Source organism: Sapajus apella, unplaced genomic scaffold (assembly GCF_009761245.1).
Source record: "Sapajus apella isolate SASKATOON/1434 unplaced genomic scaffold, GSC_monkey_1.0 scaffold5, whole genome shotgun sequence".
NCBI classification, from domain to species: Eukaryota; Metazoa; Chordata; class Mammalia; order Primates; family Cebidae; genus Sapajus; species Sapajus apella.
The window spans coordinates 36976162-36992638 of record NW_022436945.1 but is presented as its reverse complement, the minus strand read 5'-3'; the positions used below and the strand labels follow the sequence as shown (position 1 = coordinate 36992638).

The 16477-nt window shown below is 35.6% G+C and overlaps 1 protein-coding gene across 3 annotated transcripts in view; it reads left to right on the top strand.

Moving 5' to 3' along the window:
- NFXL1 (nuclear transcription factor, X-box binding like 1) overlaps positions 1-9978 on the top strand; it is a 67482-nt gene extending 57504 nt beyond the window's left edge. For all 3 annotated transcript variants that reach the window (XR_004267506.1, XM_032274103.1, XM_032274102.1), the window contains 4 exons: positions 1758-1862; positions 5555-5641; positions 6462-6515; positions 8874-9978. Coding sequence is in view for 2 of the 3 variants with exons in the window: in XM_032274103.1 (XP_032129994.1) it covers positions 1758-1862; positions 5555-5641; positions 6462-6515; positions 8874-9047 (420 nt within the window). In the remaining variant the exon portion in view is untranslated. The remainder of the gene's footprint in view (positions 1-1757; positions 1863-5554; positions 5642-6461; positions 6516-8873) is intronic.
- Positions 9979-16477: the final 6499 nt, after the last annotated feature.

Sequence of the window (16477 nt, the reverse complement as noted above, 5' to 3'; positions counted from 1 at the left end):
ATAGAGGCACTGGCAGGAATGAAGGTAAGAATGACATTAAGCAATACAAAGGCTTGAAACAACCACTGTGAAGTAAGTATTTGAAAATGAATAAATATTGAGCTTTGTTAAGTAGTATTCAGCATCCTGTATTAGATATATGGAAAAACAAAACTGAAATTGTTCAGAAATACCTGGCACTCATTCTATTAATAGTACTTCTCTGCCGTATAGTAGGATTAGTGGAAGTGCACAGTGTGAGTGATCTGAATCTAGTTTTGCTATGAATACCTTAGCTAAAACTTAAAGAACAAAAAACCTAGTTGCACTCTAGTAAGAGACTAAAGACAATGGAAAAGAATTCTAAATTTCTTAAAGTGAGTAGAGTCAGTAGTTTGAAAGATCAATCTGGTGAATCATAGAGATTAATAATTAGAGAATTTAAAAATTTACTGAGATTTCCACTGTTCGGGAGGTATCTTTGTTAGGGATTATGACATGAGAGACACAAAGAAATACAGATATTCCTCAGTTTATGATGGGCTTATGTCCTGATGAAACCCACTGGAAAACTGAAAAATTGTTTAAATTGTACCATCATAAGTTGATGACTGCCTGTGTAAGACCATTGACCTCAAGGAGCTTATAATAATAACAACTTTCATTATAATAACTAAATGTACTGAACACATTTAATCCTCACAACAGCTTTATAAAGTACTAATACTCTTTTACATGTGAAATTTTACATGTGAAACACGGAGAAGCCAGGTGACTTGCCTAAGATCTCACAGTTAATAAACAGGGAATCTGGGACTCAGTTCCAGGTAGTCTAACTTTGACATTTAACCCTAACAAATAGTGTATTTTATTTACACTCTGGTTGGAGAGATAGAAATATATGAAGTACCTAAAAATATTGTTTTTTGCAACATTTCAAGACACTACAAGCAATGTATAGATTTCTTACATAACTACTACTATTTATTTATATACAGGCATGTTTATATCAGGCTGTTGTGGTAATTTAAGGCATATCTTAAAAGTGTGGATAAGTTTTGAGTAGACAGAAAGAGAGAACACGAACATTTCATCTGAATGCTTGACTGGGATATGAAGACAGTAAATAATTAAAGACGAGGACCATAGATAGCTTGGCAATTACTGAGTTGTTTTGGCTACCTAAATAATATGTTTTAATATGTAGTAGAAAGGGTGAATGTTGTAGGATAAAAGCCTAAACAGTTATAACACAATATACAGTGGCTTAAGGTCAAGAGGTTTTCTTTTTTGTTTTTTTCTCACATGACAGTACAGGGAGGTAGGTGTGTGTCATTGTACATCATGTCTTCACCCACGAATCCAAGTCAGCTGACGGCTCTGCTCTCTTTGGCACATGGTTTCCATTATTGCTCCAGCTTTCATCATTTCCAGCACATGGAGAGGAGAAGAACATGAAAGTACACTCTTGAAATGATTGGAAGCATGAATCACCTGTACTTGCTTGTATTCCATTGACCGGAACTTAGTTACATGACTATAACTAGGTTATGTACACAAGGGTGGCTGTAAGATGTACTGTTGGAGTGGCGCTGGGGAGAATATTTAAAATTTCTGTGTAATTAAAATAATTTATATCTAAATTTAGTTGACAAATTAGCCCTTTAGCTAAGATTGATTGACTCTTTGTGTGATGGACTCTTAAAATTGTTGGGGTGTGGGGAAAGAGTATGACCAAAACGTAAGTATGTAATTGCTTTATTTTGCTTTTATTTTAGCTTCCTTGTGGTCATAGATGCAAAGAGATGTGTCATCCTGGTGAATGTCCCTTTAATTGCAACCAGAAGGTAAAACTTAGATGTCCTTGTAAAAGAATAAAAAAGGTAAATATTTTAAGTTATTGAAAATACTTTTCTATATAAGTTGTTTTTGTTTGGTTTGGTTTTCTTGTTTTTGTTTTTTGGCCTGGATGTTTTGGTAGTTCTTTTTCTGTATTTTTTTGCCTTTTAGTTTTAAGATTTTACTTCAGAGACCCTTTTTTTTTTTTTTTTTTTTGAGACGGAGTTTCGCTCTTGTTACCCAGGCTGGAGTGCAATGGCGCGATCTCGGCTCACCGCAACCTCCGCCTCCTGGGTTCAGGCAATTCTCCTGCCTCAGCCTCCTGAGCAGCTGGGATTACAGGCACGCGCCACCATGCCCAGCTAATTTTTTGTATTTTTAGTAGAGACGGGGTTTCACCATGTTGACCAGGATGGTCTTGATCTCTTGACCTCGTGATCCACCCGCCTCGGCCTCCCAAAGTGCTGGGATTACAGGCTTGAGCCACCGCGCCTGGCCCAGAGACCCTTTTTATTAAAATGAGCCTACTTGTTCTGTAAATGTTTATTTTAAAAATCAGCTTTGACAGTTTAATTTTCTGCAACTTAATAGTAAAAGGAAAATTATTTTTTATGTTGGAACCAAGTTCAATGCTCTCCTTTGGTCAATGTGCTTTAGATTTGAGGTCTTTGAACAGGGAGCACAGTGTAAGGAATAGAATGTTTCATTGCTTAAGAAATGGCCTGAGATTAACTTTGTTGATGTAATTTATGAAACTTTTTTTTTACCATCAGTATTATCCTTTGAAAATATTGCCTTAAAAAGACCTCATATGCATAGCCTTATAAAGTAAAGTAGTATTTAATAACTTGGAAAGAACTAATTTTAAGAAAAAATGATGGTAACAGAGGAATAAATGGGCAAAAATGAATGATTACAAAGCCCGATGGAAACAACTGTTCAGCAAAACTTATGAAGGGAAATATGGTGATGTAATAGTCTTTTTCTCAATTCTGTTTCTTTGATCTTCCCTGTTGGCAGTGCTTATTCCTTTGAAACCAACGTTTTTGACCTCTGTTTTACCCTATCTCAGTTATAGTTGTAACTCCTTTTTTCCTTCATATTCCTATTGTCATTCCCTAAAGCTAGTCTTTTTCATCTCTTTAAATTTGCTTTTATTCGTCCATGTGACAGATATGTATTGAGGATCTTTTATAGATCCTTTGCCTTTCATTTATTTTCATAGTTGATATGTTTTCCTAGGATAGGGGACTTCTGAATTTAAATTTATAGGCTTGGCCTTTTAGGGAATGGAATCCGTAAGTTTTAGATGTTTAAATTCACCACCTTTACATGAAAATAAATACTTGGTCAAGCCACTTTTAATCTGAGATGTCTTTGTGAGACATCTCAGATTTTCTCTGAAATCTCATATCTTGTCCAAGTGCCCTATGCCACCCACCCATTAGTACTTTTGACCAACTCTTTCCTGGGCTTTGGCCACAACTTCGTGACCCATTTCCTTGTCTAGTCACACCACTTCCCTGTTCTAAATTCTTCGATGGCTCTTCATCACTTATGGAAAAAAAGCATTATATAAGAAATGTGTATGTGTAGGTATATGCAGACTCAGCATACCAGGGAGGCTATAAGACCTTTGCCTGCTTGTTCAGTTTTATCATCTAGCAGTCATCTTTGTGAATCTGTTACTTAAGTGCCCTAATACATATATTGTACCCTAGCTTAGCTTAGGCTGTGGTGATGTATGTATTTCTTTTTCTCTGTAAAATACAATTTTTTTTCCTTTACCTCTCTGCTTACTAGAATCCTGCTAATACTTATTGCAAGCATTTCCTTGTTTGAGAAGTTTTTCCTTCCCTGGCTCCCCTGGGAAGACTTAGCTGTTCCTTCCTCTTGACTTCCTTTGTACTAGGTTCATAATTTAGAGCTTTGTGATTCTAGGGATATCTGTAACCTTGTTTCCTCATCCGTACAATAGAGTTTATAGAGATTTATTGAAAGGAATAGAAGAGGTAGTGCATACATAGCATTTAAAACAATGCTATGTTTAATAAGTAGTAGCTGCCATTACCATTGTTATTTACTTAGCACTTAACAGATTATTATACTGTTTTTTCCTTTTTGTGTTCCCTTTCCCTGTTGTAGTGTTTGGCATGTTATTGGCACTCTGTAAGTATCTTCTGAATGAGAACTGATAAAATCCTTTTCTAGGCTGATGGACTTAATGTCTGTAAACACACGATACTTATTTTTGTCTCCATTGTTTGTTCATGTTTATTTTCTTCTGTCTGGACTGTCTTTGGAGGAAAAGACTATGTTATCACTAAATTTAGCCAAAAATGAAAAACTAAGGAATTAAAAAACAAAAAAGGAAACCCTTCAAGTAATAAAATTTCATGCCATAAAATGCTTTCACCGAACACACGTTACTCAGGATTTGGTAATCTCATGTCTAAACTGTGGTAGATTTGAACAAAAATCTAGAGTCTGAGGGTGTGGTGAGATAGGAGAAACCGAAACAAATTAGGTCTACTGAGAGTAAAAGTGACATTGGCAATAAGAAATGAATGAATAAAAGATAGATAAACATACTACAAAAGTTAGCCTAAGACTAATAATATAAAGATGACTCTTCAACTCAGTAGTCATCATTTTATTATAGCATAGTACAGAAATTGGTCATAGTTTTGATGTCAAGACATCAAAAACAGATCAGTGTTCTTTCATTAAGGAGGTAGTGAGATGCCAACATAAGCTTTAAACAATTTTCATCTAAACTGGAAAAAAAAAAAAAGCAAGTTTAACAGTCAGGGGAAAAATCTGTAGCTCCCCAGAAAACTCTCTAGAGGTTTACTATCTGAGATGGTAGCCACTAGTCACAAATGGATATTTAAATGCAAATTGTAATTAATTAGCATAAAACAATACTACAATTTTGGTTCCTCAGTTTCACTACCCACATTTCAAGTGCTCAGTAGCCATATGTGGCTAGTGCTACTCTGTGGACTAATGCAGATTTACAACATTTCCATCCCTTACACAATGCTAGGAAGCTCTGCCAGACAGCCCATTTGTGGAACATTTTATTCCCTGGAAACTTTATAAAAATAACAATAAACAATAAAGAAAAGTAGAGAATAAAAACAACACTGGAGCTAAGTCCAATGGTGGCATTTGGTAATTATTATTATTGTTATTTTTTGAGACAGAGTCTTGCTTTGTCACCCAGGCTGGTGTACAATGGCATGATCTCAGCTCACTGCAACCTCTACCTCCTGGGTTCAAATGATTCTCCTGCCTTAGCCTCCTTAGTAGCTGGGATTACAGGTGCATGCCACCAAGACTGGCTAATTTTTGTATTTTTAGTAGAGACGCAGTTTCACCATGTTGGTCAGGCTGATCTTGAACTCCTGACCATGTGATGCACCTGCCTCAGCCTCCCAAAGTGCTAGGATTACAGGCGTGAACCACCAGGTCTACCTGGTACTTAGTAATTATTAAATTGATTTTTAAAAATTTTATGGTATTCACTTTTTTAATTAAAAGAAAATAAGAGAGTAATCACTATTTGAACCAGATATTTAATGCTTGCAACCATATCATCATTAAATATTAAGTCACATCAAATAATACTTATAACCTTAAGCTCTGTTAGATAAACTTTGCTTTTTTATGGCAGATGGTTAGGACTTTGAGGGAAAGATCATTTAAAATTTGAAAACTGGATTGTTTGTAGGAATTGCAGTGCAACAAAGTACGTGAAAATCAGGTTTCAATAGAATGTGACACAACGTGCAAGGAAATGAAGCGGAAAGCATCTGAGGTAATGTCTTGTTAAATATTATTTTAAAGGCTAATGGCCTTTCCTTCTTATTTTGTGCATTTACTTATGTGCTTGTTAAAAACAACTTGAAATCACATCTTTTTGCTTTTATAATAAAAGCCTAGTTTTATAGGCCAATTTTGAATGGGAGATTGGGATTTTTATTGCCTGGTGTATACCAAGGATTTTCATCTTCTATGCCCATTAATGTATTTGCTTTGTGACATAGTTTATTTTAATGTTAGTGTAAGCCCCTGAAAATTAGGTTAAAATAATACAAAAATAAGATTTTGGGATTCTGCTGCTTGGGTTATCGCTAGTGTTACTGTTTTCCTCCATCAATCCAATCAGCGACCTCTTGATTTTGTTTAAAAGTAAGGATTCCCTTCCATGATAGTACATTTGAGATAAATTTAACTTAGGGAAACAGCAGTATTTAATAATTCTAGATTCTTAATACAGTAACTCAGGAGGAAAAAGGTAATTTTAAAATTTGTGTCTATAGTTGAACTGTAAAATTTGTGTTTACAGTTTAACTTTAAAATTTGTGTTTAGCTCTTTGAATTATGATGTAACATCTATTTTACTTGTTAAGAGCTGAAATGTTTATATAAGGTATAACACTCCATCCATCACCACCTTTAATCTATTAGATAGTGCCTTGATAAACCTTGTCTCAGTATAATATTTAAATTTCTTTAAATGGTTTCAAGCTCCTAAAAGTTGATATGGGTTAATAGAACCTGAGTGGGTAGATGATAAAATTTTATATAAAATGTGATGACTAAATTATAAATTTACTTTGAATGTGTATAAACAGATAAAAGAAGCAGAAGCCAAAGCTGCTTATGAAGAAGAAAAACGAAGACAACAGGTAACCAAACAAAATACCCAGATTTATGTCTCTTAGCATCATTGTTAGATTTTTTTGCAAACACAGGGTATATTCCAAGTTCAAACTAAGGACTACTTTACTGTATTGTGAACTGAAAATAACATAGTTCCTGGAAAACAAAAATGAGCCATCTACTACCTTCACTTTAAGTATACTGAAACTCTGAGAAGGTGGGAGATCTCACATATTCCCAAAGATTTTTTATATTTCCAATTTACTTTCTTGCCAATATCATCCATCATTCAGCTATAAGAATTTTAATTCCTCTTTTGGTTGGGGAGTGAGAGAGAATCATCACCATTGTAAGCCATCTTCTGGAGACCATAATGTTACTCATCTAAAAGTATTTGAGTTCTATTTTACTGAGTTGCAGACCACCTGTAACAAATAAGAGCAGTTTACTAATCAATACGTTTGTTTTATTAATACATTCCCATATTTCCCTATTAGATCTTTAAATGCAGGATTATTACCTGCACTTTGTTGTTACCTAGATAACAAGTACATTCCTGATACTCCCTGTTTAAGTATTTACTTTATTGATCATATACTTCAAAGAGTGGCTCGACTTTCTAATAGTGATGTATGACTTTTTATTATTATTTGTCAGTTTATATCTTGAGATGCTTTATACTTAACAAAGCAGATTGTGTTGTGTACTGCCTTTATGAATGATGAGATTGAAACTTGCCTGATTTGCATGAATGAGGAAATTCAAACTTTGATGAGTTGTAGGAGGACATTAGAAACAGTTCATGTAGCAAATAATGGTTGGCCAAGATGACCTTTGAGATTTTATGGTTCTGTAAAGTTGATTTGCCTGATATCCCCAAAATATAGGTTGGCTGGAATCCTAGGAGATTAAGTTATTAAGAATAGTGTGTTTCCTCCTTATTCCCTTTGCTACCTTTTTATTAACCATCATGGATGAAAATCTTAGATACATTCCCTGTTTACGGACGCTTTAAGCAGAATATGATCAGTCCTCAGTATATGCAGGTTCTGCATCTGTGGATTCAACCAACTACAGATTGAAAAAAAATTTTTTTTAAAGTATAAAAATACAACAATAAAAAAATACACATTTTAAAATACAGTGTAATACCTATTTACATAGCATTTACGTTATTAGATATTACAGGAAATCTGGAGTGATTTAAAGTATACAGGAAGATGTGTATATGTTATTTGCAAATCCTTCACTATAGAGACTTGATCATCCTCAGATTTTGATATCCAAGGGGGATTCCCACAGATACCGAGGAATGACTGTATACAGTACATAATATATACCTGGTGACTGTGAGTCACCATATAACCATAAGTTACTTTACCATATCTGTGGTCTTCAAGTTTGCCTGCTTTTAAGGTATTTTGACATTTTTCAATATGTCAGAAACTAACTACTTGGGAATAATCTGACATTTTGGCTCATTCTAGAATGCCACTTTGTATTAAACTAAGTTTATTAGATCTTTTTCAAGTGTGGCTTATGACCACAGTAATGGATATGTGAACTAAAGTTTACATTTCCTTCTATTAAATAACCATTTACATAGTTTTATTTGGATATTATTAAGTACATATATATTTTAGTTAGTAACTATTGTCTTAACTATGCACTATAGCATATCATATTACATTATTTATAAAAGTTTAATAAGTAAGTTCTTGGCAGTAGGATAAAAATCCACATTTGATATTGAATGTAATTCAGTTATCTTCTTTTTAGTACTAGTTTAAAATTTTTACTTCTAAAATAGTCATTTTGATTTTAAAGCATGAAGCGTTTTTTCCTTTGAAGAATTTTTACTGTATTAAAAATTGTATTTGGTAGAGAAGAATCAATATCTGGCAGCTTTTTTTCTCTTTACTCACTTGAATTTCTTTCTTAAAAGCCACTAATATTTATTATATGCATTGTAAACTACTAGAATTATAGATACCTTTATTCTCACTAGATATCACAGCACTTGCTTATAGAATCCTGGTTCTATAATAATGGAGTTGAAGTATAATAGTGTCAATGAATAAAACCAGGGTCTATATGTTAGAGCACGCTGATTTAATCAGACATTTTAATATGTAGCGTCATAGTCAGCTCTACAGTTTGAAATAATTTCTTCTATTATGCCCCAGCCTCCTTTCTACTTACCTAAACCCTGAATTTGTTGAATACAATCAGTAGTGGAGAATGGTGTCTTAAAAACTCAAATCAGTATATTGAATATATATCATTACTATTAAAATATTACCCAAATTGATTTTTATGTAAATGGAAAGTTTCAAGTCAATGTATGCATTGAATTTAATTAAAATGATGCTGTTTTTATTTAGGCTGAACTAGAAGCTTTTGAAAACAGACTGAAGGGTCGTCGGAAGAAGAGCAGGAAAAGAGATGAAGTGGCGGTTGAGCTATCACCATGGCAGAAACATAAATATTATCTCCTTTCAGTGTGTGGAGTTGTGGTTGTAATGTTTGCATGGTACATCACCCATGATGTAGATTAAAAAATGTTTTGATCTTTTAATATAACTCAGATTGGATTTAGATAAGTTGTTAAATTTGGAATATTATAAAATGTATATTATAGAACATGATATATTTGCATTCATCTATGTATTCTCTTTTAGCTATTGTTAGGACAGAATGTTAAACTTTATCTTAATTAGTATACTAGAAAGGGCAGTATAACACTGTTTAAAGTGAAAGCATGACTGAAATTGTAAAATATTTCATAAGGCTTAGCTAGATGCAGAGTAATATGTTTTTGTTCATTGGGCTTCCTTGTACTAATTTAGTTTTTTCATTTAATATTTCAAACCAACACATTTTTAAAAAATAATTCAGATGAAACTGAGCCATATGTTCAGTAAGAGGAATATTTCTTAATGTTTTGGTTACTTATCATAGGGTACTTTTCTTGATCTTATTAACTTTGTACTTTTTTAAAAAAGTGATTCTCTAACAGACCTCTTAAATTGTGACATGAAGGTATATAACTAGATTTTAGAAATTGGTTTATTAGTGAGGAATTTTTATCAATAAATGTCATGTGGTGTGTTCTTCAGAAAATACAGTTATTTTCAACAGATGCCAGGCTAGATTCCTCACATGTGGCTATTTCTTATGTAAGAAGCTTTTAACTGAAGTTGGCATGTTTCATAAAACTTCTATGTGTCTTTTAAAAATAAGAGTAAAAGGAAAATGAATATTTATGCAGAATATGTACTGACAACAAGGCTTATGAGCTTTATGTACTTTAATCTCATTTCTCCTTACCGCAATCCTAAATAGATTTCAGCTGAAAATAATCAATTCTTATGAAAACAAATAGAGAAGTATCAGTAAGTCTAATCTGTTTGAATTATATTTCATTTCAAATAGTTTTGCTATTTAATTTATATGATTAATGTTTTCATTAAAATTTTTCATACCAAATTTGTAATCTGGAATATTTATTATTATCTAAAATATTCAGGAGCCTATAATTTTAAGTTAGGCATTAGTATCAATGTATAAAATTCTAATACTTCATGTGGAAGACAGTCATTGATAGATACCTAAAAGTATCTAAAAAGTGGTAGAAATGTGTTTTAAACAGAAGTAGGAAGAAGGATTTTAAAATTTTGCTGAGATAGAGTCTTGCTCTGTTGCCCAGGCTGGAGTGCAGTGGTGTGATCTCAGTTCACCGCAACCTCCGCTGTCTGGGTTCAAGCTATTCTTGTGCCCCAGTCTTTCAAGTAGCTAAGATTATAGGCGTGTGCCACCAAGCCCAGCTAATTTTTTTTTTTTTTTGTATTTTTAGTAGAGATAGGGTTTCTCCACGTTGGCCAGGCTGGTCTCAAACGCCTAGCCTCAAGTGATCCATTCACCTCACCCTCCCAAAGTGCTGGTATTACAGACATGAGTCTCTGTACCTAGCTCTTAAGTATTAGCTTGTGTCCAGAATTAAAGGACAGTCATTCCTTTCTTCATGGGTGTTTTGATTTTAGAATTTTTAACCTTTCCTGTGACAGAATTACAGTGTTGGCATTTTAGAAGCCCTAAATCAGATATGCTACACTCAAGTTACTGCCTATGCTGACTAAAGTTGAGTGTTAAGGGAACAACCAGGTGTCTACATGGGAAGTCATTACTGTCTATAATCATTATCATCTATGTCAGAACCTGGGCCTATTAAGTGAGCATGAGGTCTACTTCATATCTGTTGTTTGTTGGGCTTCTGTTCTTGCCAATTTTTTTTTCCTAATTTGTGGAGAAGAATTTAGGAGCAGAAGAAGGAGACTAAATGAATGATATATAAAGTTGTTTGTTGTTTAAGTCATACAACTGTTCCTTCACTTATTCAGTCCACAGATGTGTTTTCTATGTGTCAGGAACTTTCTATGTTCTGGAGATAATGGTAATCTTTCTTCCTATATTGTTGCTTAGGCAGAGACAAACACAGGCAGGAAATAGACATAAAAAAATGAACATGATTTTATGTGTGGTAAGTAGTATTTAAAAAAATAAGAGGAATGGTATATATAGAATGTGGTGAAAGTAGGGGGTGCAAAGACACTGGCTAATTTCGAATGGGAAAATCTTTCTGAGATGGGGACATTTGAGCCGTGACCTGAATGACCTCCATTTGAATCTGTGAAAAATGTATGAGAGAAAGCAGCAGGTACAAAGTCCCTAGTTTGGGAATTGCTTGGCACACCTGAGGAGCAGAAGGGTTGGTGTGGCTGGAGCCTAATGAAATTTAAATTGAGAGGGGGATATGTCTAGGCCAGTTTATGTCATGCTTGATAGACCAGGGTAAGAAATTTGAATTGTATTTGAGTTGCAATGGACAGCATTGGAAGGCTTTAAGCAGGGAAGATACTTTTTTTTTTTTTTTAAAGACTGCTGGCTATCATATGGAGAAAAGACTGTAATGTGCAGTGGTAAGTTAAGTTTTATCTGAATACTTACACCAGTTTGTTCTGAGGAAAATAAAGTAATGCATATTGTCCTTTTAGCTTCAATCTGGGCCAATTAGAGAAGGAATGGGAAAAGTTACCAGATAGCTACTAAGAATGGCCTAAGATTGTGAATGTGATGGTCTTGTTTTCCTGCTTACTTATGGCATTAACAAAGTGTATTAGCTTCCTATTTGAAATTTGTGGAATATGTATATTGAAATCTTTAGAGATTTTTTGTTTAAACACTTTTAGGGTTTGACACTTAGTGTTTGTATTTCAGTTAATTTCACTATTCACATCTAAAGTAAATGAAAACAATCTCAGATAAGTATATTGCTGCTAAAATCGTCAAAGGAACTTTACTAAGGCAAAGCAGTGAAAACATTTGCCTTCTGTAAAGAAGTTTTGATGCTTGAGCTTCGTGGCTGTGAAGATTAAAATTTTTAAGTACAGATAAATCTCTGTGCTACTGTATATAGAGAGATGACATATAAGAATTTTTGGTTCTTCATGTTATTTTAAATGCCCATGAGTAATACCAGAAACAGACTTTATTTGGAAATAGGTATATTATTTAAGACAAAATTTGAAGAGATTTAGAGTGTTCCATTTTTCTTTGAGAATTTTTTTTTTCTTTGTTTAGACACCTGGCACAGTGAACTCAATAGAAGACTGTCCTTACTATGCATACAGTCTGTGTTGGGGGTTCTTCCACATAAGCAAATAAGTGAAGATTAAGCCAGGCTGAGAGCAGTGGGAAAGAAGGGCCACCCATGTGGGGGATCTAGCTCACTGCTAAGGGTGACTTTTTGGGGTGCTTGGACCTCATCCATCCTTTTATAATCAAGATTATTAAAATAATGGGATATACTTTATGCTGATCTCCAGAAGAACAAAGGATTAGTGGGTGTTAAACCAAGAATACTAAAGGTACAGCAGTAGTTAAAAGTGCCGTGACCAGGTATAGGGAAGAAAAGGGAAGGCTGTAAAAAGAACCTCTGAGGACCCAGGTGACTCTAGCTGTTAATGTCTGCCTGTCCTTGGGCATTGGGAACTGAAACAGATGTCTAAGCTGTAGAGCTAGAGTTGACATGAGATAGCTCTGTCTCATCTTGGGTCTGTGGAAGTTGCCCTCTTTATTGAGTGGCAGTGATTAGGCCACTGTAAGACCCAAAGCTTATGAGGTTGAGGAGCTTCACAGGGTGAGGAAGAAGCAAAGTACTGGCTACTACTTCCTAGAAGAGATGTGAGAATTTGGGAGTGTGGGAGGAAGCGAGAGACCCTGTGATCGCCAGCAACTTAAGAGACAAGCAAGACCAGCTATCCACCTGGGAAGCCATTTTCATATATTTTAGAATCTGGGCATATTGAGCAAGTTCAGGTCTATTTCTTTTTTTTTTTTTTTTTTTTTGAGACGGAGTTTCTCTCTTGTTACCCAGGCTGGAGTGCAATGGCGCAATCTCGGCTCACCGCAACCTCCGCCTCCCAGGTTCAGGCAATTCTCCTGCCCCAGCCTCCTGAGTAGCTGGGATTATAGGCACGCACCACCATGCCCAGCTAATTTTTTGTATTTTTAGTAGAGACGGGGTTTCACCATGTTGACCAGGATGGTCTCGATCTCTTGACCTCGTGATCCACCCGCCTCGGCCTCCCACAGTGCTGGGATTACAGGCTTGAGCCACCGCGCCCGGCCTCAGGTCTATTCCTTACCGAGCTGCTGTTGTTGCTAAATTTCCAATTAGTATTTTAAGTCGTGCCGTGAAGGATTATATGCAGTTTGAAACTCCACAGTCCAGATTCATTTGAGTTAACACCCCTGTATTCCATGTATGTACACTCTTAATATATCACCGAATATTTCCAAAGCCCTTCTAGTCACTTTCATCTGGCCATCCTCCATCTTCTCACAATACTTTTTCCTCATAGCACTAAATAGTACCTGTCCTTATATTAAGTGCCTATTTATTATCTACCTCTTTCCCTGGAATGTAAACTCCATGAGGGCAGGAATGCAGTTTCATTTATTACTATAAACCTAGAGTAGAGAACCAGGCCTGGCCGCATAGTAGATGCTAGTATTTGTTTCCTAGGGCTGCTGTAACAAATACTATTTACAAGTGGCTTAAAACAATGGAAATTTATTCTCTCACAGTTTAGGTGTCCAAAAGTCCCAAACCAAGGTGCCAGCAGGGTTGGTTCTTTCTGGAGGCTCTGTGGGTGGCCCATCTTTCCTACTGCCTTCTTAGCCTGGCTTAATCTTCACTTATTTGCTTATGTGGAAGAACCCCCAACACAGATCATATGCGTAGTGAGGACAGAGTCTTCTATTGAGTTCACTGTGCCAGGTGTCTAGACAAAGAAAATGCCTCTCTTGGCGTCTGGCAGTGGGTGGCAATCCTCCATGTTTCCTGGCTCATAGCACATCATTTCAGCATCTCCATCTTCACATAGCCTTCTACTCGGTGTCTCTGTGTGTCCTTTTCTGTCTCCTAGAAGGATCATCTCTTTGGATTTAGGGCTACCCTATTCTAATATGATTTCACTGTAACAAATTATATCTGCAAAGACTTTATTTCCACAGAAGGAAGGTGACATCCTGAGGCTCTGGGTGGACATTAGTTTGGTGGAGAGTGGTGTGGCGATACTATTACTACAGTGCTCAGTAAATATTTACTGGGTGAATGATAATTCAGAGTGCAATTCTAAGCTGTAAACTCCTTGGACATTTTCATCACTATTAATAATTGCTACAGAAGGTACAGATTAGTTTGTGGTCCCAGATTTCTTAGGTTCCAATTCTGCTTCTACCACTTTCTAGTTGTGAGATCTTAGGCAAGCTCTTTAACTTTGTGAGCCTCAGTTTCCTCTTCTGTAAAATGGTGACAATAAGAATTAACAAGTGCCCAGTAAGTTTTAACTGTTATTATGTGTCTACAACTATTTTAAAGCACTTTCTATATGTAATCCTCATAATATATGAGGTGAGCCTATTACACTTCTCATGACAAAGGAAACTAGATTTGTTTCAAGAATTAAAAATCTAGAAAATTATATATCACTTCATGAAGTGCCTGGCACATAGCACATAGACCAGCTTAGCTGCAATAACATAGATAAGTGACTTTACCTCATATCTTTAAGACTTCTCAAATTGATTCACAAATCAGAAAAAAAAATTTGTTGTGAAGTGAGGCATCTTACTTTTTGCACATATGGTCACTGTCATTGACGGGCTGCATCCCTGGGAGGACTAAGTAGGATGCTGGCCAAAGGTAGGGGCATATTGAGGCAGTGAAATTGCAGTACAGGACCCCTCTGTAGTACTAGATGTGTGAGAGGGCTAAAAATAAAATTCCTTTGACATTTCTTACGGGTCAGTTATTATCTCCTTCTTAATGACTACTATGGTATATTAGAATCGGGGATTGATGTCCCAGAAATATTATGTACCGCAAACAACATCTACATGAATTGCTTTTATCAGATACTGAATATGTCAATGGGCTAGAGTGTATTATGGTAGATGTGGGTATGTTCTTTTCCCCATTTTGACTAAACTCTCCCCTCTCTGCAACAGGTAAATTTCCAGTTTACCTGTTTCTTGCTGTTTTTATTTTTATTTTTGGAAGGCTTTGAGTCTTTATATCTCAGCTGAAATGATTACATTCTAACTCCCCAAAGGTATTTTCACATTATTTGCAAGTATTTTTTCATAGTTTACATGTTTGTGTATTTGTTTAATACCCTCCACAAGGCTGAAAGCCTTGGTGAGTGCAGGAACTCTGTCTAGGTTGTTCATCTGGCAGCCAGCAAACCCAAAATAAGTATAAGTTGAATGAACAGCTAGATGAGCCATGGCGTAGCCTGTTTTAGCTACTGCTTGCATGTTATCATCTTGGGATGCTGCTTGCTTCTCCAAGATCTTTCTTGTTCTTAAATTATCTTCAGTTGTAGTACGAAGTACTAATTTGTTCTGTAATGTGATTTGTGACCAAAGTTTGCTCTGTAAAATCACCCTTTCCTGAGGTGTATTCAATACCTTTAATGTTTCCATAAATCTCTTCAAGGTTTGTGTGTTTTTCTTTTGAATTCTCTAGTTGGTTGATGTATGCTTGAAGTGCTAGATAATGAAAGTTTCAGTAGGCTAGAAATGTTTCTTTTTTGTGAAATTATTTAAAGAAACTAGATGATGGTTGGCACTTGAAGCTGAAATGCAAACATAGCTAGTTTTTTTTAAAGAATAATTCAGATAGGTCATTAAAGGGGGATCACTCATGCACACTGCATATTCAAATCAGTTTGAATATGTTTTGAGGCTTCTGACAGTTTTATGATTCTTTATATTTTAAAAGTTTATTCCAAAGAATATAAAATATCTTTACCCTCTTTTTTTCATATCATCACCCTCATGCAAAGAATACCTCAGCTATTCATTCTGGTACTGTTGGTATCTAGAACTGGTTGGGTTTTCTTGCTAAAAGGAGGTTTAACAAATGTTTATTTTATACCACTAATGCAGTTAGCTTTAGTTGTCAGAGGAACTAAAAGTGGGAAAGTGAGGGAGACTGATCGACCCTGTCTATCTCAAATCCATTCACTTCGCTACTTTAATTTCATAGTCCCTGTGGCACCTCCACCGGAGGGCAGAAAGTGGAAGAGAAAGGAGATGAAATAGAAACTTGCCCTTGGTTTGAGAATGCCTGTAGAAACCTCAGCAATTGAATCCAACCCTCATGTTATATTGTGAGTTAACTGTGCCCCAGAAAGACTATGTGATTTGCCTACAGTGGAGCTGTCAGATGAATTTCCTAGGTTCTTGATTCCCAGACTGGCGCTGCAGTGATGGTGTGTGATGAGGTAGTATCTTAGTAAGAATACAATCCAGGGGCCGGGCGCGGTGGCTCACGCCTGTAATCCCAGCACTTTGGGAGGCCGAGGCGGGTGGATCGCGAGGTCAAGAGATCGAGACCATCCTGGTCAACATGGTGAAA